Source organism: Miscanthus floridulus, chromosome 8, assembly GCF_019320115.1.
Source record: "Miscanthus floridulus cultivar M001 chromosome 8, ASM1932011v1, whole genome shotgun sequence".
Taxonomy (NCBI): domain Eukaryota; kingdom Viridiplantae; phylum Streptophyta; class Magnoliopsida; order Poales; family Poaceae; genus Miscanthus; species Miscanthus floridulus.
Window position 1 is genome coordinate 23213610 of NC_089587.1, and position 25017 is coordinate 23238626.

A 25017-nucleotide genomic window follows, 5' to 3' on the forward strand; every position below is an offset into this window, starting at 1 on the left:
AGTCCTCAACAGACTCTATCAGAAAACTTACAATAAGCGCTGTTACATGTCGGGATCACCAAAGTCACAGTCGCGGTCAACAACAATTCTTCTACGGCGCGTTTAGTTCTGCAAAGTTTGCGCCTACAAATTTTACATAGTGCATGATTCTTCACTATAGCATTTCGTTTGTATTTGTGAATTATTGTCTAAACATTGACTAATTAGGCTCAAAAGATTCGTCTCGCAAAGTTAGCAAACTGTATAATTAGTTTTTGATTTCGTCTATATTTAGTACTCTATGCATGTACCGTAAGTTTGATGTGACAGAAAATCTTTTTTTTACATAGTACGCTTTTGGAGAACTAGGGCTGTTCCACAGTACACAAAGCACAAAGCGCTTTGTTTTGTTTCGCCCGTGGTACCGAAAACAATGCTATGCCGCCCACGAAAACGAAATGGTTCAAAAAGTCAGCACCTGGTTCACGACAAGTTTGAATCTCGAAACCCACTACGACCATTATTAGTTTTTAAATTCGTCCACACGTCTCAATTCGAATTGAGAATTCAATTGGTCTATTCATTCAAATTTCGTGCCGTGGCCGTTTGGAATGGAAAACTCTAGAAACGCGGCGAGGAAAGCCAAGACAAAATGCGGGCGGAGAAAGCGAGCGGGCACCCAAGGACAAGGAATGGGGGTGAGGGAACCCAAAATCAAACCATACTCGTCCGGGATTTCAAAAGGAATCTGACAAAACCTCGTCGCGTTCCCATCCAAATTTACGCCGAATCCCCACGAAATTTAATAATAAAATCAAACAAACCGCCGCACGCAAGAGCGAGGCGACCTCGCCGTCTCCACCCTGTGCCGCACCGCACCACCGCCCGATTCACGCCGCCCCTCCCCCCTCCGCTCCGCGTCCTCTTTTATAGACGGACGGTCGGTCGGCCTAGTCTACTGCTACGCCCGCCAAGTCACCCTCCTCGTTCAACTCAAAACCCCCACCGCCACCCCGCGCAGGCAGGCGCCGCCGCCACCGCGGGAGCAGGGAGGCTACAGCAGGCGGGGGGCCGAGAGCTTCTTCTCGCCGCGGTCGTCGGGGACCGACGCGCCGGCTCGTGTGCTTCCGCCGCGCCGACCGCGGGCTTCTGGTTCGATTGATTGATCACAGCACAGGTTTGTGTTTGTGCCACCCATCTTCTGTGGTTTGTTTGTTTTCCCCCGTCGCCTCGCGCGGTCGTGGACTCGCAGCGTTGGAGTCGTTGGCTCTGGCTGATTGATCCACGGTTGATGGGTGCGCGGGTTTCGCGTTAGTTCTGCTGCACGAAGCTGCGATTTCAGTTCCTGTATTTTTGTTCCCTCCCTCTCTGAGAATTAAATGAGGGAACTCTCGCTGTCGTGGTGTCCACTGTCGTACGCCGTTCAATCACCAGTTGTGTGCGTCAGTCGTGGTTCCATGTCTCTGGTAGTGTTGCTGCATATTTGTCATTGATGACTCTGATAGCGTCAGCGGGTGAAGTATGGTTCCTGAATTACCGTGACTTTAACACTGCCCAATGATTGGGGTGCTGTAAGCCTGTAATGCAGATAGTGCCACTGAGCTACTAGTAGTAAATTAACAGTGATTGTGTTCAGCTACTTACATGTGACATCTAACATGCAGTTAATCTTTGGCGTTTCAGATCAGCGACAGGCATGGAGCGGAATGGCGAGAACCACCTCACGGACCTGCTTCTGCCGGCGACATCCAGCGCCTCTCCTGCCGGGGCGTCTCCAAGGAAGGAGAGGAAGACGAGGAAGGTCATGTTTAGTGTCCGGGGCATCTCCTGCGCTTCCTGTGCTGTGTCGATAGAGACCATCGTGGCCGGCTTGAAAGGGGTGGAGAGCATCCAGGTTTCCCCACTTCAGGGCCAGGCCGTGGTTCAGTACAGACAGGAGGAAACTGATGTAAGATTATCATGAGCCCATGGCCTTGCTATCTTTGCTCCCTTTTTTTTTTTTTTGAAATTTTAGCATAGCATGATTTTTTTTTTCAGTTCTGTGGCCCATTCTCGTGATGACAAGATGCTAAATCGTAGGAAGCTCACAATAAATAGGAAAAAGTCTACATCAACAAAAAAAAAAAAAACCCCTCCCACCTTTTATATTTGGTCTATTTCACCCCCACAACTACGAAACCGTCTGTTTTACCCCCGGAACTTTCCAAAACCGTCTATTTTACCCCATGGGCGGTTTTCTGACAGCGGTTTTGCTACAGTAACAACAGATTTGCTACATCAACGGTGGTTTGCTACAGTGTCCGGTGGTTTTGAATTTCTTTTTATTTATTTATTTCCGGTGAATCTTTGAAAAATCACAGTAAATCATAGAAAAATCATAAAATAAAAAATCTAATTTTATTGGACTCTACATGAGTAGACCTACACAGTAAATATATAATACGGTATGCTTTAGTACACATTTTTTTTTGTAGCTTTAGATTAATTGGAAAATCCAATTTTGTCTGTAATTAATTAGAATTTATCTATAACTAAGTTATACATAGTTCAATGAGTACGAAATTTTTACTATAGTTCAAACATACAATAATTAGCGTGCCATAAAAATTTTACCATAATTGGACCATAGAAGCTACAGCTATGAATTATTCCAATTAATTAAAGACAAAATTAGATTTTTCAATTAATCTAAGGCTACAGTAAAAAATTTATACTAAAGCATACCGTATTATATATTCACTATGTAGATCTATTCATGTGGAGTCCAACAAAATTAGATTTTTTATTTTATGATTTTTCTATAATTTACTGTGATTTTTCAAAGATTCACCGAAAATAAATAAATAAGAAGAAACTCAAACCATCGGATACTGTAGCAAGCCACCGTTACTGTAGCAAATCCGTTGTTACTGTAGCATCCCGCTGTCAGAAAACCGTCCAGGGGGTAAAATAGACGGTTTTGGAAAGTTCAGGGGGTAAAACAAATGGTTTCATAGTTTGGGGGGTGAAGTAGACCAAGTATGAAAGGTGGGGAGGGTGATGTAGACTTTTTCCACAATAAATATCTGTATTTGTGTTCTCCATGCCAGGAAGATTGTTAGAAATTGGGTTCACAAATGAATTGGCGACGTATATAGATAAAGAGTTTTTCATTTTTACCTGCCTATGTATTTGTGCTGTAGGAATTTCCTCAGCCTGTTTGGGAGGCCGTAAACGATCGTGGATTATTTACTGCTGGCTGGTTTGGTGTGAGAGAAAAATACTGTTCCCGGCTGGAAATTTATGGTCGTTTACGAGCAAGCGAACAGGCCGCCTATCCATGTGTAGTTTATTAATACCATGAAGTAGTGACAGTATATTACACATTAGGTGTTATTTTCCATATTTTCTCAGTTATTAACTTGTGATTCTTATTTCCCCAGACAAGAACCATAAAAGAAGCTATTGAGGACCTCAACTTTGAGGTTGATGAACTTCAAGAACAAGAAATTGCTGTGTGCAGACTTCGGATAAAAGGAATGGCTTGTACAAGCTGTTCTGAATCTGTTGAACGGGCGCTTCAAATGGTACCTGGAGTTAAAAAAGCTGCAGTGGGTCTTGCTCTAGAGGAAGCTAAGGTCCACTACGATCCAAATGTCACTAGCCGTGATCTTATAATTGAAGCTGTTGAAGATGCTGGATTTGGGGCTGATCCCATTAGTTCTGGGGACGATGTGAACAAAGTGCATCTAAAGCTTGAAGGTGTGAATTCTCCAGAAGACACCAAACTCGTTCAGTCTGTACTGGAAGCTGCGGAAGGGGTCAACAGTGTTGAATGGGACACAGTTGAGCAGACAATAAAAGTTGCATATGATCCTGATATCACTGGTCCAAGATTACTTATTCAGTGCATTCAGAATGCTGCACAGCCCCCTAAATGCTTTAATGCTACATTGCACTCACCACCAAAGCAAAGAGAAGCAGAGCGAAATCATGAAATTAGGAATTACAGGAACCAATTTCTCTGGAGCTGCCTGTTTTCGGTTCCTGTGTTCCTGTTCTCCATGGCTCTTCCTATGTTTTCTCCTTTTGGGGATTGGTTGGAGTACAGAATCTGCAACAACATGACAATAGGCATGCTACTACGGTGGTTGCTATGTTCCCCAGTTCAGTTTATTGTTGGTTGGAGGTACACCCTGGAAGTCTTCAGCATCTATTACTGGTTTATCGATTCCTAGATTTCATTGCACCTTGTAATTTCCTATTATTTGTTTTACCTGCAGATTTTACGTTGGAGCCTATCATGCACTCAAACGAGGATACTCAAACATGGATGTGCTGGTTGCTTTGGGAACAAATGCTGCTTACTTGTATTCTGTGTATATTGTTCTGAAAGCACTTACATCAGACTCATTTGAAGGCCAGGACTTTTTTGAAACTAGTGCTATGCTGATATCTTTTATATTACTGGGAAAATATCTGGAGGTGATGGCAAAGGGAAAGACATCAGATGCGTTGTCGAAATTGACAGAGCTTGCACCAGAAACAGCTTGTCTTCTTACTTTTGACAAGGACGGAAATGCCATTTCAGAAACAGAGATCAGCACTCAGTTACTTCAGAGAAATGATGTCATCAAGATTGTGCCTGGCACCAAAGTTCCTGTTGATGGCGTTGTCATCAAAGGTCAAAGCCATGTCAATGAAAGTATGATAACTGGGGAAGCAAGGCCTATTTCAAAGAAACCAGGCGACAGGGTAAAATCCATTGCATTTTTTTGGGGTTTTGTGTATAATACTATACTACTTGTTCTGATGATTCAATTTGTTTTGTAACAGGTTATTGGGGGCACCGTAAATGATAACGGTTGCATTATTGTTAAGGCCACTCATGTTGGGTCCGAAACAGCTTTGTCGCAAATAGTTCAGTTGGTTGAAGCTGCTCAACTTGCAAGAGCTCCAGTGCAGAAGTTAGCAGACAAGATTTCACGGTTTTTTGTTCCAACTGTAAGTTGCCTGTTGCTTTCTCCTGCAAATTTCTTCCCTGTTATGCATGGACTGTTTTTTTCTAATTCAAAATTGGAACATGGCCAGATCATCCTCTTGCCCAGTGTTTTGTAACTGGATCACCACAATGAATTTATCTTGTTGAAGTTCTGAACATGATAAATATGAGTAGGTGACGGATACTTGGTCAGAGTTCAGCTCGAAACTGTCTAGAAGTATAACACATTGATTTCATTTTGTAAACTGGTGGACTTTTTTCCTATTCAGTTAATGAGCTGGTTCATTCCTGCTCTTTATTTGACCAGTTCTCAGCAGTGAGTAATGGGTTAGTTATAGGAAGACATCTGCTCCAAACATGCAGATGTTCTGACGTATGCCTGCTGTGAGACTCCTTATATAAGTTCTTTTGTTCCTCATATTGTTCCTTCTCATTTCAAGGTGGTGGTGGCTGCATTTCTTACATGGCTTGGCTGGTTCATACCTGGGCAATTGCACCTCTTACCCCAACAATGGATCCCAAAGGCCATGGATAGTTTTGAGCTTGCTCTGCAGTTTGGAATTTCTGTCCTAGTTGTCGCATGCCCATGCGCTTTGGGACTTGCTACACCAACTGCTGTTATGGTTGCCACTGGAAAAGGTGCTTCTCAAGGTGTTCTCATTAAGGGTGGAAATGCACTTGAGAAAGCTCATAAGGTAATGGACCAATTTCTTTTCCGAAGATTTTAGTGGCACAAGTGGAGTTGATTTGAAAAACAATGTGCTTGTGGGCCACAAGCACATTATTTTCCAAATGAACTCTGCTGTTCAAATTGGCATACTGAACTAATGTCTCTTTTTTTCATCTATCCTTTTGCAGATTAAGGCTATCATATTTGATAAAACTGGAACGCTGACGGTTGGTAAACCTTCAGTCGTTCAAACAAAGATCTTCTCAAAGATACCGCTTGTGGAACTCTGTGATCTGGTTGCTGGTGCTGAGGTTGGTTTCTTAACTTCAAGATATTTTCCTGCACAAATGCTATGCTGAACAGTGAAGTCTCCGATAACTTCTCTCTACTTTCTAATGCTTTTCTACCTTGGTCAGGCAAACAGCGAGCATCCTCTATCAAAAGCTATCGTTGAGCACACAAAGAAGCTCAAGGAGCAATATGGATCTCACAGTGATCACATGATGGAATCGAGGGACTTTGAGGTGCATCCAGGAGCAGGTGTCAGTGCCCAAGTTGAAGGCAGGCTGGTTTTGGTTGGAAACAAAAGGCTGATGCAGGAATTTGAAGTTCCATTGAGCCCTGAGGTGGAGGCGTACATGTCCGAAACTGAAGAGCATGCTAGGACCTGTGTACTTGTTGCTATCGATAAGATTATCTGCGGGGCTCTTGCTGTTTCGGATCCTCTGAAACCTGAGGCAGGCCAAGTCATTTCTTACCTTAAGTCAATGGGCATCTCCAGTATCATGGTGACAGGTGATAATTGGGCTACCGCAAAATCAATTGCAAAGGAAGTCGGGATCAGCCAGGTGTTTGCCGAGATCGATCCACTGGGAAAAGCTGAAAAGACCAAAGACTTGCAGGTACAATCTATTGTCCTTTTCTGTCAGGATTAATTCCGATGTTGCACCACGGACTATTAGTAATCTTTCTTACATTTTTGTTTTAAATAGATGCAAGGGTTGACGGTGGCAATGGTTGGCGACGGGATAAACGACTCGCCAGCATTGGCGGCGGCAGACGTGGGCATGGCGATTAGTGCCGGCACAGACGTGGCCATCGAGGCCGCTGACATCGTTCTGATGAAGAGCAGCCTTGAGGACGTGATCACGGCCATCGATCTCTCGCGCAAGACCCTCTCCAGGATCCGGCTGAACTACGTGTGGGCCCTGGGCTACAACGTCCTGGGCATGCCGATCGCCGCCGGCGTCCTGTTCCCATTCACGGGCATCCGGCTGCCCCCCTGGCTCGCCGGGGCATGCATGGCTGCCTCGTCGGTGAGCGTCGTCTGCTCCTCCCTGCTCCTCCAGCTCTACAAGAAACCGCTACACGTCGAAGACGCCCCCAGGCCCGGCGACGGCTCGGGTTTGGTGTGAAAGTGTGAGGACTGATCCCTCGATCCCGATGTACTAACAAGAGCTTGCTGGCGTCACTGATGCTTACCGACCCAAACACTGGCATACCGGGTGACCAAAGATGCATTGCTTATTGCAAACGCTTTGTCTGCAGCTGCGGCGGCTCACCAGATTGATTCGTGTACAGCAGGTAGTTGTGTTCTTTTTTTTCACGTTTTGGAACAGTTCACCAATTGATTGTGCAATAATTCAAGACAAGGTTAAATGATGGGTAGTGTTTCATTGTTGGTATGCATCCATGAGGCTATTCTTAATCCACGGTATCATCATACTTTAATAAGGCACGAATGGGACTTCATTGGCTCGGACAATTCACATGCTGGAACAGACCAGACCAGAACCAGTAGAGCAGGCTGGTGATCGTTAAGCTGCCGCACGGTGTGTCGCTCGAATCGGAGAGAGTTCAACGGGCAACCAGCTGATGGGACCCCTAAAGAAAGCAGGGGACACCAACGTCTCGCCGGCCGCGCCATGCACGCATGGCCATCGTCCCGAACATAGCACGCCACCCCCTCGCCGTCGCCGTATATATGTGCTCGAGCGCACCGCCGCTGTCACGGCACCGGCACGCAGCCTGCATCCCCTCCAACACGAGATATGGCGTTCATCAGCAATGTCGTGACGATGAAGGCGGCGGCCGTGGCCGCGCTGCTGGTGATGGCCGCGGTGTCGCCCGCCGCGCGCGCGCAGGGAGGCGCGCCGTCGGTGCCCGCGGGCCCGCTGGACATCGCGCAGCTGGGCGCCAAGGGCGACGGCAAGTCGGACAGCACCCCGATGCTCCTCAAGGCGTGGAAGAACGCGTGCGACGCGACGGGGGTGCAGAAGATCGTCATCCCGCCGGGCAACTACCTGACCGGCGGGCTGGAGCTGTCGGGCCCCTGCAAGTCCTCCATCATCATCCGCCTGGACGGCAACCTGCTCGGCACAGGCGACCTCAACGCGTACAAGAAGAACTGGATCGAGATCGAGAACGTCGAGAACCTGTCCATCAACGGCCACGGCACCATCGACGGGCAGGGCGCCCTGGTGTGGAACAAGAACGACTGCCAGCATTCCTACAACTGCAAGATCCTCCCCAATGTATGTGTGTTTTCTTTCCCTCGATCTGTCTCTCCGCCTGCTCTCTCTCTCTCTCTCTCTCTCTCGAAAATGATACAGCTAGTACTGATTGATTGAAATGCCATGCATGCAAATGGACAGAGCTTGGTGCTGGACTTTGTGACGAACGCCCAGATCCGCGGCATCACGCTGGCGAACAGCAAGTTCTTCCACCTGAACATCTTCGCGAGCAAGAACGTGCTGATCGACAAGGTGACGGTGACGGCCCCCGGCAACAGCCCCAACACGGACGGCATCCACATCGGCGACTCCAGCAACGTGACCATCAGCAGCAGCACCATCGGCGTCGGCGACGACTGCATCTCCGTCGGCCCCGGCAGCAAGATGATCCGGATCGAGGGCGTCAAGTGCGGCCCCGGCCACGGCATCAGCGTCGGCAGCCTGGGGCGGTACAAGGATGAGAAGGACGTGGAGGACTTGAAGGTGAAAGGGTGCACGCTCGTCGGCACCACCAACGGCCTGCGCATCAAGTCGTACGAGGACTCCAAGTCGTCGCCCAAGGCCAGCAAGTTCCTGTACGAGGACGTGACCATGGACAACGTCTCCTACCCCATCATCATCGATCAGAAGTACTGCCCCAACAACATCTGCGTCAGGTCCGGCGCCTCCAAGGTGGCCGTCACCGACGTCGTCTTCAAGAACATCCACGGCACCTCCAACACGCCCGAGGCCATCACGCTCAACTGCGCCAACAACCTGCCCTGCCAGGGCGTGCAGCTCATCAACGTGGACATCAAGTACAACGGGTCCGGCAACAAGACCATGGCCGTCTGCAAGAACGCCATCGGCAAGTCCAGCGGCTTGGCAAAGGAGCTCGCCTGCATCTGAAAGAATTGACATGCATATATAATCGTCACTCTCGAGTCTCCACTATATATACAACCATATCCGCTGTTTTTGTTTTTGTTTTTTGGATCACAAAATTAACCAACCAATGCAATTATTATTAGGCGCCTGACAATCTACGAACTTGCTTATTCTACTAGTGTTTATATATCTGTAATTCCGTTCCATATATCCATTCACGCTCGATGCTATGCTCTCTGTTTCACAATCCGCGTAACATTCTGAGTTTCTTATCAGAGGACATTGCAATGTAGTACAAGTTTAATAACACAACTCTTAGAGAGAGAGAACGTGTAAAATGATGAACCAGTTTTATTGCACAACAGAGTATCAGTCTCCTCATCTTCAATAGTGCAGGAAAACAACCCGTATTGTTCAGTTACATAGCAGCTTGCTAGATTGCGGAATGAACTCTTTGATAGTTGAGATTGTTGAGACTCCGGAGAGCTGATGCGAAGACGTTTTGGGCTCAGGGAAGTGCCGTCAGAACCTTCCCGGTGCAGGTTCCAAAACCAACGTTGTAGCCTTCACCCTGAAGAACCAGCAGATGGAATCAAGATACAGCCCGACAGCAGATGGAATCAAGATACAGCCCGACATAACCATAGAGACCTAGATTTGAGTTGATGAGGAAAGACGAATTCACAATACCTTGCAGCATCCTGTCAAGATGACCTCATCTCCATCTTCTAGATACTTGCGGGTCGAATTCCCCACCGGTATCTCATTCTGCCCGTTCCATGTTAGCTCCAGCAGACATCCGAGAGAGTCCGGTTCCTGAAACGTCACATGTCAAAATAAGATTCATATGGATAGGCAACCCCCAGTTACATGTCAGATGATAAAAGATGCAGTGTTTATTCCATACAGGTCCACTGAGTGTGCCAGTTGCAAATATATCCCCCGGACTCATGTTGCATCCATTGATAGTGTGGTGTGTTAGCTGCTGCGTCACCGTCCAATACCTGTGAAATTGGTTGCAAGAATGTGCCAATGTTATGCGCTATGGCAAAAACATATGCAGTATGGTTGATGGGTTGCATCCAACTAAAACACATGAGCATTTAAAGAGAAAAAACGAATAAGCAGTGTACTTACAGATGCTTGAAATTAGTTTTTGTGACAATTGATGCATCATTTTGACCTTTGGGCTTAACCCAGACCTTTCAAAGGAAAAAAAGCGTGCCCCACTTAGATCTCTTTTTGACATAAATAAAAATAGTGAAGAAGAAGCTGCAGAATAACAATGCCATACTTCAAGAGGAATGTCATAGTTTATGTGGTTTTTTTCAGCTAGGTACGGTAAAGGCTCAGGTTCCTGTAATGCAAAGAGAATTAGGTCTCCATGGACTGAAGTTCCATAAAATGCTGATTAGGAAAAATAATCAATTGGTCAGTGTTATCTTAGCAGTATTGGTTATTCCAACGACAAATCTTAAAGACACTATTTCCTCACCTGCTTAGGAGCATCACACATGAAAGGCTTCAAAGCATCCAGAGTAACAATCCATGGCGATATGGTGGTACCTAGAGAAATTGTACAAACACAGTAAATTTTAAGGACACAATTGAAATATTATGGAGCCAAAAAGGGAAAACGATGGAAGCGCATATGTTAAGCTTGCAGGATTGCTAACTTTTTATTTATAAAGCATAGCTTAATATTTGTTCAGAAAACATAAAGTTTCATTAAGTTCAAGTGTCTTACTGAAGCTTTTCCCAAGGAAAGGTCCAAGAGGTATAGTCTCCCAGGCCTGGATATCTCTGGCTGTCATATTACATGCAACTCAGTATAATCACATCATGCATGTTAACATTAATTAAACAGATTAAAATTGTAAAGAATAGAATACCACTCCAATCATTCATCAAAGTTAGGCCAAAAATATGTTCTTCAGCGTCATTAATATCAATAGGTTTGCCTAATTCATTCCCTGGACCAACAATGGCAGCCTGAAAGCACAAGCCAACAAGCATTATGAATATAATATAGTGAAAAGAAAATCATCACTGAAACAAAGCACACATTACCTATACTAGTCCTATATTTGATAATCATATACCAATAATAACTGAAAATGTGCAAGGAAAAAAATAATAGCTGAAAGTGACTTAACAGCTTAATGAGAAAAAAATTAACTGAAAGTGACTTGACAGCTTAATTAGGTAGATAGGGCAGTAAGAAGCTAACCATCTCAAGCTCAAAATCAAGCTTCTGAGAGGGGCCAAAATAAGGAGCAGAAGAGTTTCCTGTTGGATGTCCTTGTCCTCTATATAAAAAACAGAGAAATAATTAAACAAAAGAGCAACAGACGGAGCACAAAATAGAGGTTTCAAGCTTGAAACAACATTTAAGACTCTTTTTAGCTAGTATTTTGGGATGCACACCTGGGCCTAATGACATCGGTCCCAGAGACAACTATAGATGATGCTCGCCCATTGTATGCTATTGGAAGATAAAACCTGAATTGACAAAATGTACATTGTAAGTTAGTTACAATTGGGTCACATCAATGAAGTGATGAAAAAAAAGTAGAGTAAACAGTAACATGCAGCAAAGCATCTAGAAATTTAATCATAACCATGAAGGTTGAACATAGTAACATAACAACCAGTGCTACGGATGTTCATACTTTTTTTAGTCTTATTATCAGTAAAAAGAGCAACTGCATGATCCCTAGCAACTTAGCAAGAATATTCACAGGACAGGATCTGATATCAACTGATTAGCATACTGCTTTTGTTTCCCCAGATGCCAAAAAAGCACATTATCAGAGAAAACACATTACCAATTTGGCATGAGTGGAGTTTGCGGCCCCCGGAAGATGAATCCGCAGTTCCTTGCATGGTGCACAGAACAAAAGAAGTCTGTGTAACCTCCAACCGTGATTGGTAGAACCATCTCTATATCACTCTGCATTACCAAAGCAGAGCATTGGCGATGATTTGGTCACTGGTCCTTTTGTTACCATTAGAAGAGACGAGAAGGCTGAGTCATGAAGCTCACCATTGGTACCAGACACTTGTTCCTCAGCGCCTCGTTGTCACGCAAGACTGGCTCATCGGCTGCAAAGCGACAAGGAAAGAAGAGTGAGGACTGCCGTCCTGCATCTGTATATATTGCCATCGACATCGATAGCTGGTATGAACAAACAACCACACTTTGAGCCTGTTCGCTGGTTGGTTTCTAGGCTGATAAGCCCGGCTAGTGCTGGTTTGTTGTGAGAGGAAAACACTATTGGCTGGCTGATAAGCCCCGGCTGAAACCAACAAGCGAACAGGCTTTTTTTTTTTTTTTTGCCTGACACTTTGCAAATTGCATACTAATTGTGTGGTCAGTAAATAAAAAGGCTAAAAGGCGAAGCGGGTAGTAAATAAAAGGGGCAGAAGACAACGAACCTGAGAGGATTTTCTGCAGCGTGGCGCGCGCCTCCCTCCACGCCGGCCGGCCCATGCCCAAGAACATGTTGAGCGTCGCCTGCGTGCACAGCACCAAGGACACCAATTATTTTCTACTCTAGTCCAGTACCAGACCAGTTACCTCAAATCCTCAATTAACTATTTCCACCCTGGCACCACCAACCCACACGGCGACTCGGCGTAGCTAAAATCAAGCTCACGCCATCCATCCGTCCGTCCGTCACTGGAGCAATCGAATCGAATCAAAGGGCTAAGGGATCAGAGCAGGCATGCACCTGGTGGAAGCACGGGGAGCCGGAGAGCACGGGCCCGTCGAAGAGCCCCGCGTCGGCGACGGCGGCGAGGTCGAGCGCGAAGTCCCCGATGGCCACCGCGGGGCGCGGCGCCTGCGGCTGCGACCCCCGGCGGCGGAAGACCCCGAAGGGCAGGTTCTGGATGGGGAAGTGCGAGCCCGCCGGCATCTCCACGAACGACCGCAGCAGCTGCTGCTGGCTCGGCTCCGCCATTGCTCCTCCGCTCTCTCGTGGAGTCGTGGGTGCTGCTGCCTACCACAGCCACAGGCCACGGCCACAACAACCCGCCCGTGAAGACTTGCAGAGGCAGCAGAGACCCCCGGCCGGCCGTATGTATAAATAGACAAGGGTGGTGGATGTGTCGGGGCATTGCTGGTTTGGTTTTGGAAATCCTCCTAGGATATGCAGTACGGTTCTAGCTAGCTAGTTTTATCCGAGTCAAATATCTAATTGTAAATATGCAGAAATTATTATATATAATATATTTAGATTTATTTACTTATAAAGTAGAGTAGTAGCTTAAAAGGTACAATGATGTGGATAGATTGAAGTTCAGAAATACTCCTTTCGTACTAAAAAATAAAGTCGTTTTTTTTATAGCAACACGATCTCCGAAGTATAACTTTGACTTCTTATTTTTATAAAAAATATTTATCAAAAATGATATATATATATATTTTTATAAAAGTATTTTTCAACACAAATCTATTCGTATGGTTTTTATATTTCTAAACTCAACTACTTAAAAGTTATTCATAATTTATATTTTTAATGTTTAACCCAAAACTTATCTAAAACAACTTTAATTTTTTTTAAGCACGGATGGAGTATTGCACATGGGGAGTCCAGGATCTCAACAAGTTACCTATTCTCACATACGCGTGTACCAAACAGGTCATATAGGATTTTCGTTCGGGAGAGAAGAGGTAATTACTAGGAGTGGTATTTACTAGTCTCTTTGTCCCAAAATAAATTAATTTATAGAATTGGTGCCGGTTAATTTTTTTTAAGTTTGACTGAATTTATAGAACAGAGTAACAACATCTATTATATAAAATGAGCATATTACAAAAATATATTCTATGGTACATCTAATGATACTAGTATGGTATCATAAATCTTGATGTTTTTTCTATAAATTTAGTCAAAGCATAAAAAAGTTTGACTTAAGACAACTGATGAATCTATTTATTTAGGGACAGAGTAGCTTACTGATAGCTATTGTTTATCTTTGGACGGATAAGTTTACGATGCGGTTAGCGCTTCAGCCGGTCACAAAGAAAACCGTCTAGAAGCCGTAGGCGGCGCTCAGCTTCCAGCTGGCCCGCTGCTTACGCCACGCAAGCAGTTGTAGCAGTATTATCGTTGGGCATCTACTATTGCTTTCGACGGTAGCGAGCCCTCTGTCGACAAGCAAAGCAGTCCACCCCAGACAATACTCCATTTTTTCAGAGAACGAATGATGGGTGCCACAGGTAACTCAAGTTCATAAATAAAATTTAAAAAAGCTCAGTACTTTAGCTTTTTTCCCCAAAAGAAAAACAGAGTCGTCCACTCGTTTTGCATTGGCAGAAAGTATTTTTTTTTTAAAAAAAATCCAGAAGCCATCTTTTTTGGTCTAAAAGCTGAATCAAAACTGGAGAGAGCAAGGAGTTTGTGCCTTTGTGGTGGCTGGTAAATTTGTTCTTAACTCAAGCTGGATACCACACTCTAGAAGACCGATGGGGCCATGCATACACGAACACGAACACAAGTACCCAAATATAGCTTTCACTTTGAACTGCTTTCTCCAATGCAGTGCAACTGTGCAAGTGGTGTTCAGTTTAACCGACACTTGAAACAAAAACCTGCGAAGAACCGTTTAACCGAGTTTAGTTGCCTCAGGTGTGTAGCAGTTAAACGGTTTGCACGGCAGCCGAAGCAAACGCATGAGCAAGCGAAGGAACAGAATGTGGCGCGTCAAAGCCCTGAAGCCTCCTCAACTTCAGCCAAACGCGGGTGGTGCCTTCAGAAGCTTACTCCGGAACATATCTGAATATTCCAGTAGGCCTCTTCACTTCCAGCGAGAAGCCGAGGAACAGATGGTAGAGCGCTGTTAAAACTAGGGCGGGCACGAGAACAGCAGCGACGTGTTAGTTCCACCAAACCCGAAAGAGTTGGAGATGGCCGCTCGTATCGGCGCCTTCTTGGGCGCAGATAGTGGCGTGAACGCCCCTTCGAACAGCGGGTCCGGCTGCTCCAGGTTAAGCGTAGGCGGCGCGACTCCCTGAAAGCAGCAGATGTTGATGTGAGTTGAGCACAGGAGTGTTTTCTCTTTTGGTACAAATTGAGCTGCTGCTCATAACCAAGAGATGGTAGACGACATACGTGGTGGATTGCTAGCACAGTGAAGATTGCTTCTACCGATCCAGCTGCCCCTAGCAGATGACCAATTGCTCCCTAGACAAAAGTTGTGCGTTGGAATGGACTGGGGGGGAAATGAAACAAAAGGGGGAACAGAGGTAAGTTTTGATAGGACTGTGGCGCCGGAGACTACCTTTGTTGAGGATAATGCGAGACAACCAGATGCCGCGTGGTTGCCAAAGACGGATTTGATCGCGTTCGCCTCCACAGCATCACCTAATTGTGGGCCAAATCGAAATTAAGTGTCAATTCGTTTATCATTACTCCATTTAGCTCAGGTTGGAAACGGAAGTTATCTAAATGGACAGAACAAACAGAAGTTATGTGAATTAGCCTATTTGTGCTTCAAACAAAAAATAGTTCCATATAGCTTGCGATCAGAAACAGAAGTTATCAGAGGAATAGAACAGAACACAAGTTATAGCTAAGTTGATACTAATCTGAATGTCTTTGGCATATGTGAGCCTTACCAAGAGGAGTTGACGTTGCATGCGCATTCACATAATCAATTTGATTTGCATGAAGACCTGACTGGAAAGAGGATCAGAACACAAATCAAAGAAACAGTCATACTGTTCCTAACTTCTTTTACACTAAAAGAACAGTAAAAATATGCAGCGCAAAACAACAAAGGTGCATATGATTTTGCACCTGGTCCAAAGCCCGCTTCATGGCTAAGATAGCACCTCTACCACCATTTTGTGGCTGAGTTATGTGATGCGCGTCACCTGGAAGAAACTGAGCTTCATAATCTGACATATACTAATAACAGAAACAATCTTCATGTGAGACAGAAACAATCTTCATTGAGGAATAACAGGGTACCAGACATTCCGTAGCCTCGAACTTCAGCATAAATTTTTGCACCCCGTTCCTTTGCATGATCAAGTGCCTGTGGAATAAGTAAGAAACTTTTCAATACATGTAAAATGAGCAGAGCCTGGAAATGTCAAGAAACGACAGGCATTACTCTCCAATACTGTCTTGTGTGTTACTGGAAGTAATGATTGGTTTTAAACAACATCCAAACCACTCACCTCCAAAACCATGACCCCACAGCCCTCACCAATCCTATTGATCAGTTTAGAACAAAAGGTAAGAGCATGGTGAAAAGAATAAGCTGAAAAAGGGGGCAAACCCAGTGCCGGAGGCTCCCACATGAGTGGGGTCTAGGGAAGGGAAAAACCAAGGCAAGCCTCCCCCCCCCCCCCCCCCCCCCGCAAAATCTGCGGAGAGACTGCTTCGAACCCGCGACCTGGTGACTCAGTGAGACAGCTCTCACCACTGCACCAGGCCTGCCCTTCGTGAAAAGAATAAGCTGAACATTAATTAAAACAGACACACAATCTAATAGTGGCATGACATACACAAATCCATCTCTACCACAGTCAAAAGGTCTTGAAGCTGAAAGTGGAGAGGAATTATATTTTTTAGACAATGCCCTTAGCCTGCAAAACAGAAAAAAATGGAAAATGGAATAAGGTATTGGCTGGTGACACTAATAAGGGGGAAAACTACATATCGATCAGCAACAATGGGCAAAAGCCAAAACATGCAGATAAATTTTGCAATTTTGCATATATATTTTACGAGTGGCTGTTAGTGGATGCAAAAGTGGCTTTTCTATTGCTTACTACACCCTCACACTCAGCAGTGTCTCCTAATAGCCTTAGTAAAGCATTCAGGCCATTTTCCAATTACCAAAAGGAAAGCACATACAGTACTATTTTGGAAGACAGACAAAACAAAACATTTGAGAACATACTTGCCTAGAAAATCCAGCTATAGACAAAGCATCGATACTGCACTCAGTTCCACCAGCCACCATCACATCGGCATCTCCAAATTGGATCATCCTAGTAGCATCGCCAATAGAGTGAGCACCAGTGGCGCAAGCTGTCACAGCAGCATGGTTTGGACCCTAAGTTAGAAGCATAACTACTACTATTAACATCCATTTTATGAAAAACCTTAGTTATTCCAAATGGCAACAAGGAAGTTCACCTGGAAACCATATCTCATGCTGATATGACCTGATGCCATGTTGATCAAAATCTTGGGGATGAAGTATGGGCTGAGGCGACGTAAACGCTGATCAAAGAAAAAACAAACTTTAAATTTCAGCTTTGGAAGTAACTAGAATATAATCATTTATATTGCAAGGCATGTGTGTCATCGAAAGCCAAACAAAGCATGGCAATGAGATACTATACGTATGGGATTGCTTATGGCCATCTTGTCTAAACAAGACATCTAACATTGCATTTCCTCGATACATTCTCAACATATAAGAGAATAGATGCAGAAAGTTCAGATCGTAGAAACACATATCAATTAAGAGGAATTATGTGCAACCATCATTTGAAATTGAACTACCACAGTAATTACTGACTACAGTGAATGCTGCACACAGCAAAATTGGAATGCAGGAGCAAGGATACAAACATTTTCAATGATCATTTGCGACGCATCTAAAATATCTGAGATGCTTCCGATCCCTCCACCAATAGAGACTCCCTGATACAGCACTAATCAGACCCGGAACTTAAAACCACATATATGAAAAATGAAAATGAGCTTCCACAGAAGACAGATGGTACCGTTCTTTCCTTCTTCTCATCTTCGGAAGGCAACCAATCTGCATCTCTTAAAGCCTCATCAGCTGCACACAGAGCATAGGATATAAATCCTGATATAGATTTATCCTGGAAACAAGAAAGTTCAATAAAGATTTAAGAACATGAAAAAGAAAGTTTGACCACATAAGCACAAAATTTACACACTTATAGCCATGCAATAACATTCCAAAAGCGTACAATGGACTTCCTATTGGATTATAGAGACGCCACATTGGAACAAAGCCAACAGAGAAGACACATCTTTGCTATACAAATCTGTTTATTAAATCAAGCATGCATCTAATCCAAGGAAGGTTCAATACACACCGACTTTGTAAGCACTGGCATCAGTGACGATGGTGGAAAGTAGCAAATATTCCCTCCATTCCAAATTATAAGTCGCTTTGATTTTTTTTGGTACATCAATTTTGCTATGTATCTAGACACAAAATCTATGTGCCAAAAAAAAAATTCAAAGCGACTTATAATTTGGAATGGAGGGAGTAACTAACAATAGCACTTTTTGGATTGATTATTTGCAACAGTGTATAATGAGTGAGGACTGTAGTATAGCACTGTGAGATGTAAACTGTGACATTTATCTTCTGTTAATAATCGAGACTATTACACCTGTCCACTGGCATGGAATTTAGCAGTAATATGGGTTTAGTGCCATAATATGTCCACGTTCTAGAAAATTGTATTGTGGATTTTTGGTGTAGAATTAGAGCAAAAAATTCGAACTCCTAATGCGAAGTAAGCACACAAATGGCACAATGCTCTCTTCCTCACACGCGGGCACCGTGAGCAACAATTGAAGTAAAGCATTAGACCTTGGTCCACGAGTCCTCGTCGAACTCGTCCTCGCCCTTCCCGCGCGGCACGGCGGCGACGACCCTGGACGAGAGCTGCTCGAGCGTCCTCCCCGCCGCTTCCTCCGAAAGGCGGAGGTCCTCTGCGGCGAGCGAGCGCACGGCGCATCGCCCCGCGACGAGGCGGTCCCAGGTGGCGCCCACGCCGCGCGCCAGCGGCGTGACGGCGCCCAGCCCCGTCACGACCACGCGGCGGCCCGCGGAGGGGCGCGGCGGCGGGAGCGCCTCCGCCTCCGCCGCCGAGGAGGAAGAGAGGCCCCGGAGGAGGCGGGGAGCGCGGCGGAGGCGGCTCATCAGGCGACGGGGAGCGGCTCGAGGACGGCGGCGTGGCTGTGGGAGACGGGCGGAGGCGGGGAGCGGCAGCCAACGAGTAAGGGCCTGCGATCTGCGAAGCAACCGCTTTCTAGTTGGGCCGAGGGAAAAAGGGTGACGGGCCATTCCTGTGATGCAACGGGCCTTTTCATTTTTGTGTCTAGCTTCATCCGTCTGCTTTACGAATCACGCAATCACGACAAGGTTGACGCGCATGAGACTTCTATAATATATAATAATAATAATATAATGCAATTATTCTCGTTGTATTTACAAATGGTATATTCTTGAGATGTTCCAAGATGTATCTAGATTTTGTTTTTCCAAATTATTCAAGTTCCATATGTGTTGTTTTTTTCAGTGTTTCTATATATCGTACCCATGAGATGTTACACGATGTATTTTTTTTATTGTTCACACACAACATATGAGATGTTCTATAGTGTATTTTTAATCGTTTGTCAATATCAAAAGATCCTCGATGGTACAATTTAATTGTCCCAATTATGCAAGATTTTTTTATTTTCTAATACTGGGCACGAATATTATGCAATGAACCTATAATTTTATTTATTCTCCTAAAATCTGAAATATTATTATCCTAAATCTACAATATATATTTCTTGTGAACGTTGTTTCCTAAATCTAGAACATTGCTATGCTGAACAAAAAAAGAAAAATATTATATCTTTACAAGAAAAATGTTCTTCATAAAAAAAATCTAAACATATTCGTATGGGGTTTTATTTATTTTGAAAGATTACTGTAAGAAACATAATGGTACAATTGAAATTTAGTTTGAATCATTAGTTTGGCAACTACGACTTTAAAATTTCCAAAAGTATTCGTCAAACGCTGGATCTGTACAGGCGTGGAAACACAACAGTCGAGCGGAGAAAGGGTGCGGAGCTAAAAAAAAACCACGCGGCCCAACATTGTGATCTTTCGGCGGGGACTGGTTGACGCGGACAGGCGGCGGACACAGACGGGACGCGCACGGCGCACACGCCGCCGCGCTGGCCGGCCGGCGGTCGGCTGCGGCGGGACAAGAGCAAGCTGTTGAGACCTGTAGCGCGGCGGCGGCACGCCACTTCTGCCGTTCTGCGGGCTGCGGCTTGCCGCACATACGCATGGATTCTCAGCAATCTATTATTGCGCGCTGGCCTGTTTGGTACCGCGGTGTGGTGCCCGAGCTGCGACATCTGTGATATGTAAAATTGCTTCGTGCAGTACAAAATCAGCTGTGGCTAGTCTTGTGCGGTGGTAAACGTCAAGCGCACCGCATACTGTTTGGTGGGATTGTTCGCTTCTGACGATCAACAACGTGAAAAACGTGGTTCCAAGCCTGACAATACCAGATCTGTTCGACTGGCTGAAAAAACGGCTGACGCTGATGTTAATTTGTTGTGAGAAAAAATAAGGCCCCGTTTGGCACGGCTCCACTTCACCAAGGAAGCCGTTTTTGGGGGGCTTCAGCTCCATGAACGGCTCTATCGGTGGAGATAGAGCTGTTTTGGTAAATTGTTTGGTAAAACAGCTCCACATATAGAGTTCTTTAAAATATGTTCTCACAGAACGCCATATAGGATGAAGTGAAGCCGAAAGAAGCCACTATTTTTGGCTCCTTCCCACCCCAAAGCTCTGTGAGAGCACGTTTTTAGGGGCTTCATCGATGGAGCCGTTTTATTTTACCCCGTTTGGCAGAAAACGGCTCCAAACAGCTCTTGAAGCCGGTGGAAAAGCCCTGCCAAATGGGGCCTAAGTTGAATAAGTTCAAGCGAACTGGGCCACTCTCTCCCAGATGTTAGAGCACGAGAGCAGAATAGCAGATGCAGGGTTAAGTATATACGGAGTACAACATATTGGCCCCGTTCGGCTGATAGAATTTTGGTTGAAACTGACTGAAAAACACTATTCTGGTTGAATTGTTGTGAGAGAAAAATATTGTTCCGGCTAGAAAAAGAAGCCAAACAAATCGAATATGGGGCGAACGGGCCATTGTCAGGACAGATCCATGTGTCATAAATTTTAGCTAAGGCCATGTTTAGTTCCACCAAAATCCAAACTTTGGCACTATGCAAAAAGAAGATTCCCCGTCACATAAAACTTACGGTACATGCATGGAGTACTAAATGTTGACAAAATCAAAAACTAATTGCACAATTTAGTTATACTTTGCGAGACAAATATTTTGAGCCTAATTAGTCAACGATTGAATAATTATTATCAAATACAAATGAAATAATACAGTGCTCTGAATTCCGGCGGCACCAACTTCGGCCGGCGACTAAACGCGGCCTAACAAAAATTTGCTCCAGCGTATTGTTATACAGCCGGTGCAAACTCCAAGGTGCTCATGCTACTCTCTCTCTCTCTCTCTCTCTCTCTTGCTAAGGAATTTCTAGCTAGCAAGTAGCAACACCCCACTCCAGTGTATTGCACTTCTACCATTTCACGTCTTGGCACCTCAATCACAACGCTACGCCTGCTCAATGTCGTTTATACAGTACTCCTCTGTTCAAAAAAAAATCTTGATGTTTTAGTATTTTTATGATAGATGAGCGCTCAATTGAAATTACTCATGTACCCCTATCTGTTAAAGGTGGTCCATGCTATTTAAGAAATACTCCTTCTGTCTAAAACATAATTAAAGTATCCAAGCGCTTTTTAGACAATACAAGGAGCTTGACAAAAGACCATCTTGCCCCTCACTAATCAGGATGGAGGGAGTAGTTCAATTGTTATTTTTTTCTAATTACTTACTGGCCGATTGTTTTAGATGACGCCAAGTTTATTCAAAAGGAGTCTCAATATTTCTTGCCAGAAAAGACGGGAGAGAGAGGAGCTTGAGGCTTCGGAATGTACAATCTTTGAACTCTGGATTTCTTATATTTTTAGGACAGATGGAGTAAACCACTAATTAAATTAAAGAAATGCATGGAGACTATACTATTACATGCATTTGCATCTATATATTACATGCATTTGAGGGGTACTATACTATTACACGCATTTGCATCTACATATGCCCATAAAAAAAATATGTGTCCATATATATATAAAGTAAATTAAATTAAAAGAATGTTACCACCTTAATTGCCCGTTAACACCCCACTTGAGGACAAGAATTTATCTAGCTAGCTAGTATGCTATTTTTGCATGGCTATATTTGAAGCAAATAATATACGCTCAAGCCGTTGCGCGTGTCGCTTACGGCAACAACAAATATGCACAATGACATTATGCCAATAAATCAATAGGAAGATCAGAAACGCGGTGCCAAAGCATGCATGAAGCAGCCTGCTAATAGCTAGCTACCAGAAGCCTCTGTTGCCTTCTTGTCTCGTGGGCTGTGGGCTAGCTCTTTTAATTTGGGGGTGCAAGCGCAACAGTATAATCGCATGCATTCTTGTATCCCATCGGTTCCGATGCAGAACACCCCGCTGTTGTTCACCAGCGAATGAATGCAGTCATGCCGTCATGCGGCTGTGTGCCCGGCCGGCCCCTGCATGCAGAAATTGCGGCATTGGCATTGCATCCAAAAATTAGATCATCAATCAGGAATAGAAGTCAATAGACTAGCTAGCTTATCAAGGAGTAGTATAGAAAATGAAGCTATAGATTGCATGGATGAGTACCAAAGATAATCATGCTTTAATTTTGACCGGTTATCTTGACACATCATATATGAAGAATGACTAGTAGCTAATTAGTAAATGCATAAAGATCAGTTTAAGTATGTAGTAAATTACCATAATTCAGAAAACCGAACAGCAGAAAAAGATCAACAGTTTGAGTCAATAATAACCAAATTCCAAACCCTAGATGGCTGTGGATATAGTCTACTGTTGGAGTCTACTAGCAAGCAACAATGCAAGACACGAGGCACGGTACGTACTACGGTACGGTGAATATATATCATATATATGCATTGCACGTACTGTTTGCTCACTCTGTAATAAACAATCCTGCCTGCATGATCGATACACAGATGTCGACAGAACGAGCTAAGCTACACATTTAGGCTTAGCTGGAGCCGCCGCTGATGTGATATTACATCTGAACATGCGTTACGCCAAAACTGAATAGCTAGCTAGCTAGGGGACTAGCAAGCTAATAAGTACTGTGCTAACTGTGGCCGCCTTTAGATGACGAATTTTTTTTGTTTTGGCTACTGTATGTCTGTATTTAGCAATTAGTGTCTAATTATGGACTAATTAGGTTCGAAAGTTTCGTCTCGTGATTTCTCACCCAATTGTGCAATTAGTTTTTTTCGTCTACATTTAGTACTCCATGCATATACCGCAAGATTCGATGTGACACTTTGGGGTGAAAAATTTTGAAAACTAAACAGGCCCGATATGTATGCCGCTTTCATTTTCTTCCGTCACTTTCTGGAGCCATAACCTTTGGTTTAAATACATGTATAGCTATATTAGGTATGTTTTCAAAATGAAAAAAGTCTACTTAACCTCCCACCTATCAATCATGGTCTACTTCACCCCTAAACTATAAAACTGTCTATTTTACCCCCCTGAACTTTTCAAAACCGTCTATTTACCCTCCCGGGCGGTTTTCGACGGTGGTTTTGCTACAGTAACGGTGGTTTGCTACAGTACTGGTGTTTTGTCTTTTCTTTTTTTATTTATTTTCGCTGAATCTTTAAAAAATCATAGTAAATCACAGAAAAATTATAAAATGAAAAATCTAATTTTGTTGGACTCCACATGAGTAGATCTACACAATGAACATATAATATAATATTCTTTAGTACAAAATTTTTGCTGTAGTTTTAGATTAATTGAAAAATCTAATTTTGTCTGTAATTAATTGGAACAATTCATAGCTGCAGCTTCTGTGGTTCAATTATGGTGAAATTTTTATGGTAGGCTAATTATTGTATGCTTGAACTATAGTAAAAATTTTGTACTCATTGGACCATGTATAACTTAGTTATAGATAAATTCTAATTAATTACAGACAAAATTAGATTTTCCAATTAATCTAAAGGTACAGTAAAACCTTTGTACTAAAGCATACCACATTATATGTTAACTATGTAGATCTACTCATGTGGAGTCCAACAAAATTGGATTTTCTATTTTATAATTTTTCTATGATTTACTATGATTTTTCAAAGATTCAGCGAAAATAAATAAATAAAAAGAAAGGTGAAACCAAGGTTACTGTAGCAACCATCGTTACTGTAGCAAAGCCGCCGTCGAAAACCGTCCGGGGGGGGGGGGGGGGTAAAATAGACGTTTTGAAAAGTTCAGGGGGTAAAATAGACGGTTTTATAGTTTGGGGGTGAAGTAGACCATGGTTGATAGGTGGGGGGTTAAGTAGACTTTTTCCTTTTCAAAATATAATACACAATCAAGTAATAAAGTATACAAACCAACAAGATCTGCATGACGTACTGATGATAGGGATATATAACCTTTAAAGCGAACAACATTGTTGACTTGTTTTGCTAGGAGAAATTCAAGTTAACAAGCTCGATATGAAAAGGCCTACTGAATCTTATATACGAAGTACATGAAAAAGAACCAGAGCAAACATAATGAATTCCTAAAATACATCCTAAAAAGTCAAAGCATGAAGTAACTCATAAGCGAAAATCTGTGGAGCAAACCATGCATCAATCAAACAAGAAGAACAAGGTAAAATGTGACGTTTGCTAATGCATGCGCAGTCCAGAAAGTGCACTGCAATATATAAATGTCACCTACTAGTGCCGGTCTGCTGGGGCACTACAAAAGAAATGAAAAAGAATCATGAAAAAGAAATTAATAGGTTAGACCAGAATCATTGCAACCAGCTAGAATCATCTCCCCAATCTTTCTCATATTATATACGATATCTAGCTACTAGCTAGTAATCAATTTCTGTTAAACTAATTAAGCTAGTGATGCCTTTAAACCAACTAAAATGATACTGATGGAAGACAGCAATATAAACTGAGATTGTTCCAGGCATTTCCATATTTTCTATTTCATTATCATGAAGAAGAATGTAACATGACCCGATCTTGGAATTCTGATAAAATT

The 25017-nt window shown here is 43.7% G+C and overlaps 4 protein-coding genes across 5 annotated transcripts; 2 read left to right on the plus strand and 2 right to left on the minus strand.

Moving 5' to 3' along the window:
• The first annotated feature begins 715 nt into the window (after nucleotides 1-715).
• LOC136475974 (copper-transporting ATPase HMA4-like) lies at nucleotides 716-7319 on the plus strand. The gene is made up of 9 exons (XM_066473628.1): nucleotides 716-1156; nucleotides 1663-1927; nucleotides 3402-4147; nucleotides 4242-4713; nucleotides 4795-4962; nucleotides 5401-5655; nucleotides 5819-5941; nucleotides 6047-6532; nucleotides 6623-7319. The coding sequence occupies exons 2-9, from the start codon at nucleotides 1676-1678 to the stop codon at nucleotides 7043-7045; spliced, it is 2925 nt and encodes a 974-aa protein (XP_066329725.1). The 5' UTR covers nucleotides 716-1156; nucleotides 1663-1675; the 3' UTR covers nucleotides 7046-7319.
• A 256-nt stretch (nucleotides 7320-7575) lies between these two features.
• Nucleotides 7576-9207, plus strand: LOC136475976 (exopolygalacturonase-like). The gene is made up of 2 exons (XM_066473630.1): nucleotides 7576-8164; nucleotides 8285-9207. Exons 1-2 carry the CDS (start codon nucleotides 7682-7684, stop codon nucleotides 9029-9031), a joined length of 1230 nt encoding a protein of 409 aa, XP_066329727.1. The 5' UTR covers nucleotides 7576-7681; the 3' UTR covers nucleotides 9032-9207.
• Nucleotides 9208-9341: 134 nt separating this feature from the next.
• On the minus strand, nucleotides 9342-13083 carry LOC136475975 (fumarylacetoacetase-like). The gene is made up of 14 exons (XM_066473629.1): nucleotides 12745-13083; nucleotides 12449-12527; nucleotides 12057-12115; nucleotides 11839-11963; nucleotides 11438-11512; nucleotides 11241-11319; nucleotides 10903-11002; nucleotides 10758-10817; nucleotides 10506-10576; nucleotides 10305-10367; nucleotides 10148-10212; nucleotides 9918-10014; nucleotides 9701-9826; nucleotides 9342-9581 (listed from the first exon to the last, which is right to left on the minus strand). The coding sequence occupies exons 1-14, from the start codon at nucleotides 12973-12975 to the stop codon at nucleotides 9519-9521; spliced, it is 1293 nt and encodes a 430-aa protein (XP_066329726.1). The 5' UTR covers nucleotides 12976-13083; the 3' UTR covers nucleotides 9342-9518.
• Nucleotides 13084-14415: 1332 nt separating this feature from the next.
• On the minus strand, nucleotides 14416-19020 carry LOC136471338 (3-oxoacyl-[acyl-carrier-protein] synthase, mitochondrial-like). 2 transcript variants are annotated; one of them, XM_066469065.1, is made up of 13 exons: nucleotides 18617-19020; nucleotides 17766-17870; nucleotides 17611-17682; nucleotides 17170-17256; nucleotides 16935-17086; nucleotides 16533-16613; nucleotides 16203-16236; nucleotides 15991-16057; nucleotides 15817-15893; nucleotides 15636-15696; nucleotides 15299-15381; nucleotides 15130-15201; nucleotides 14416-15028 (listed from the first exon to the last, which is right to left on the minus strand). In XM_066469065.1, exons 1-13 carry the CDS (start codon nucleotides 18947-18949, stop codon nucleotides 14864-14866), a joined length of 1389 nt encoding a protein of 462 aa, XP_066325162.1. In that variant the 5' UTR covers nucleotides 18950-19020; the 3' UTR covers nucleotides 14416-14863. The 2 variants fall into 2 exon arrangements, with proteins under 2 accessions (XP_066325162.1, XP_066325163.1); XM_066469066.1 differs by having other exon boundaries at nucleotides 17766-17827; nucleotides 18617-18911.
• Nucleotides 19021-25017: the final 5997 nt, after the last annotated feature.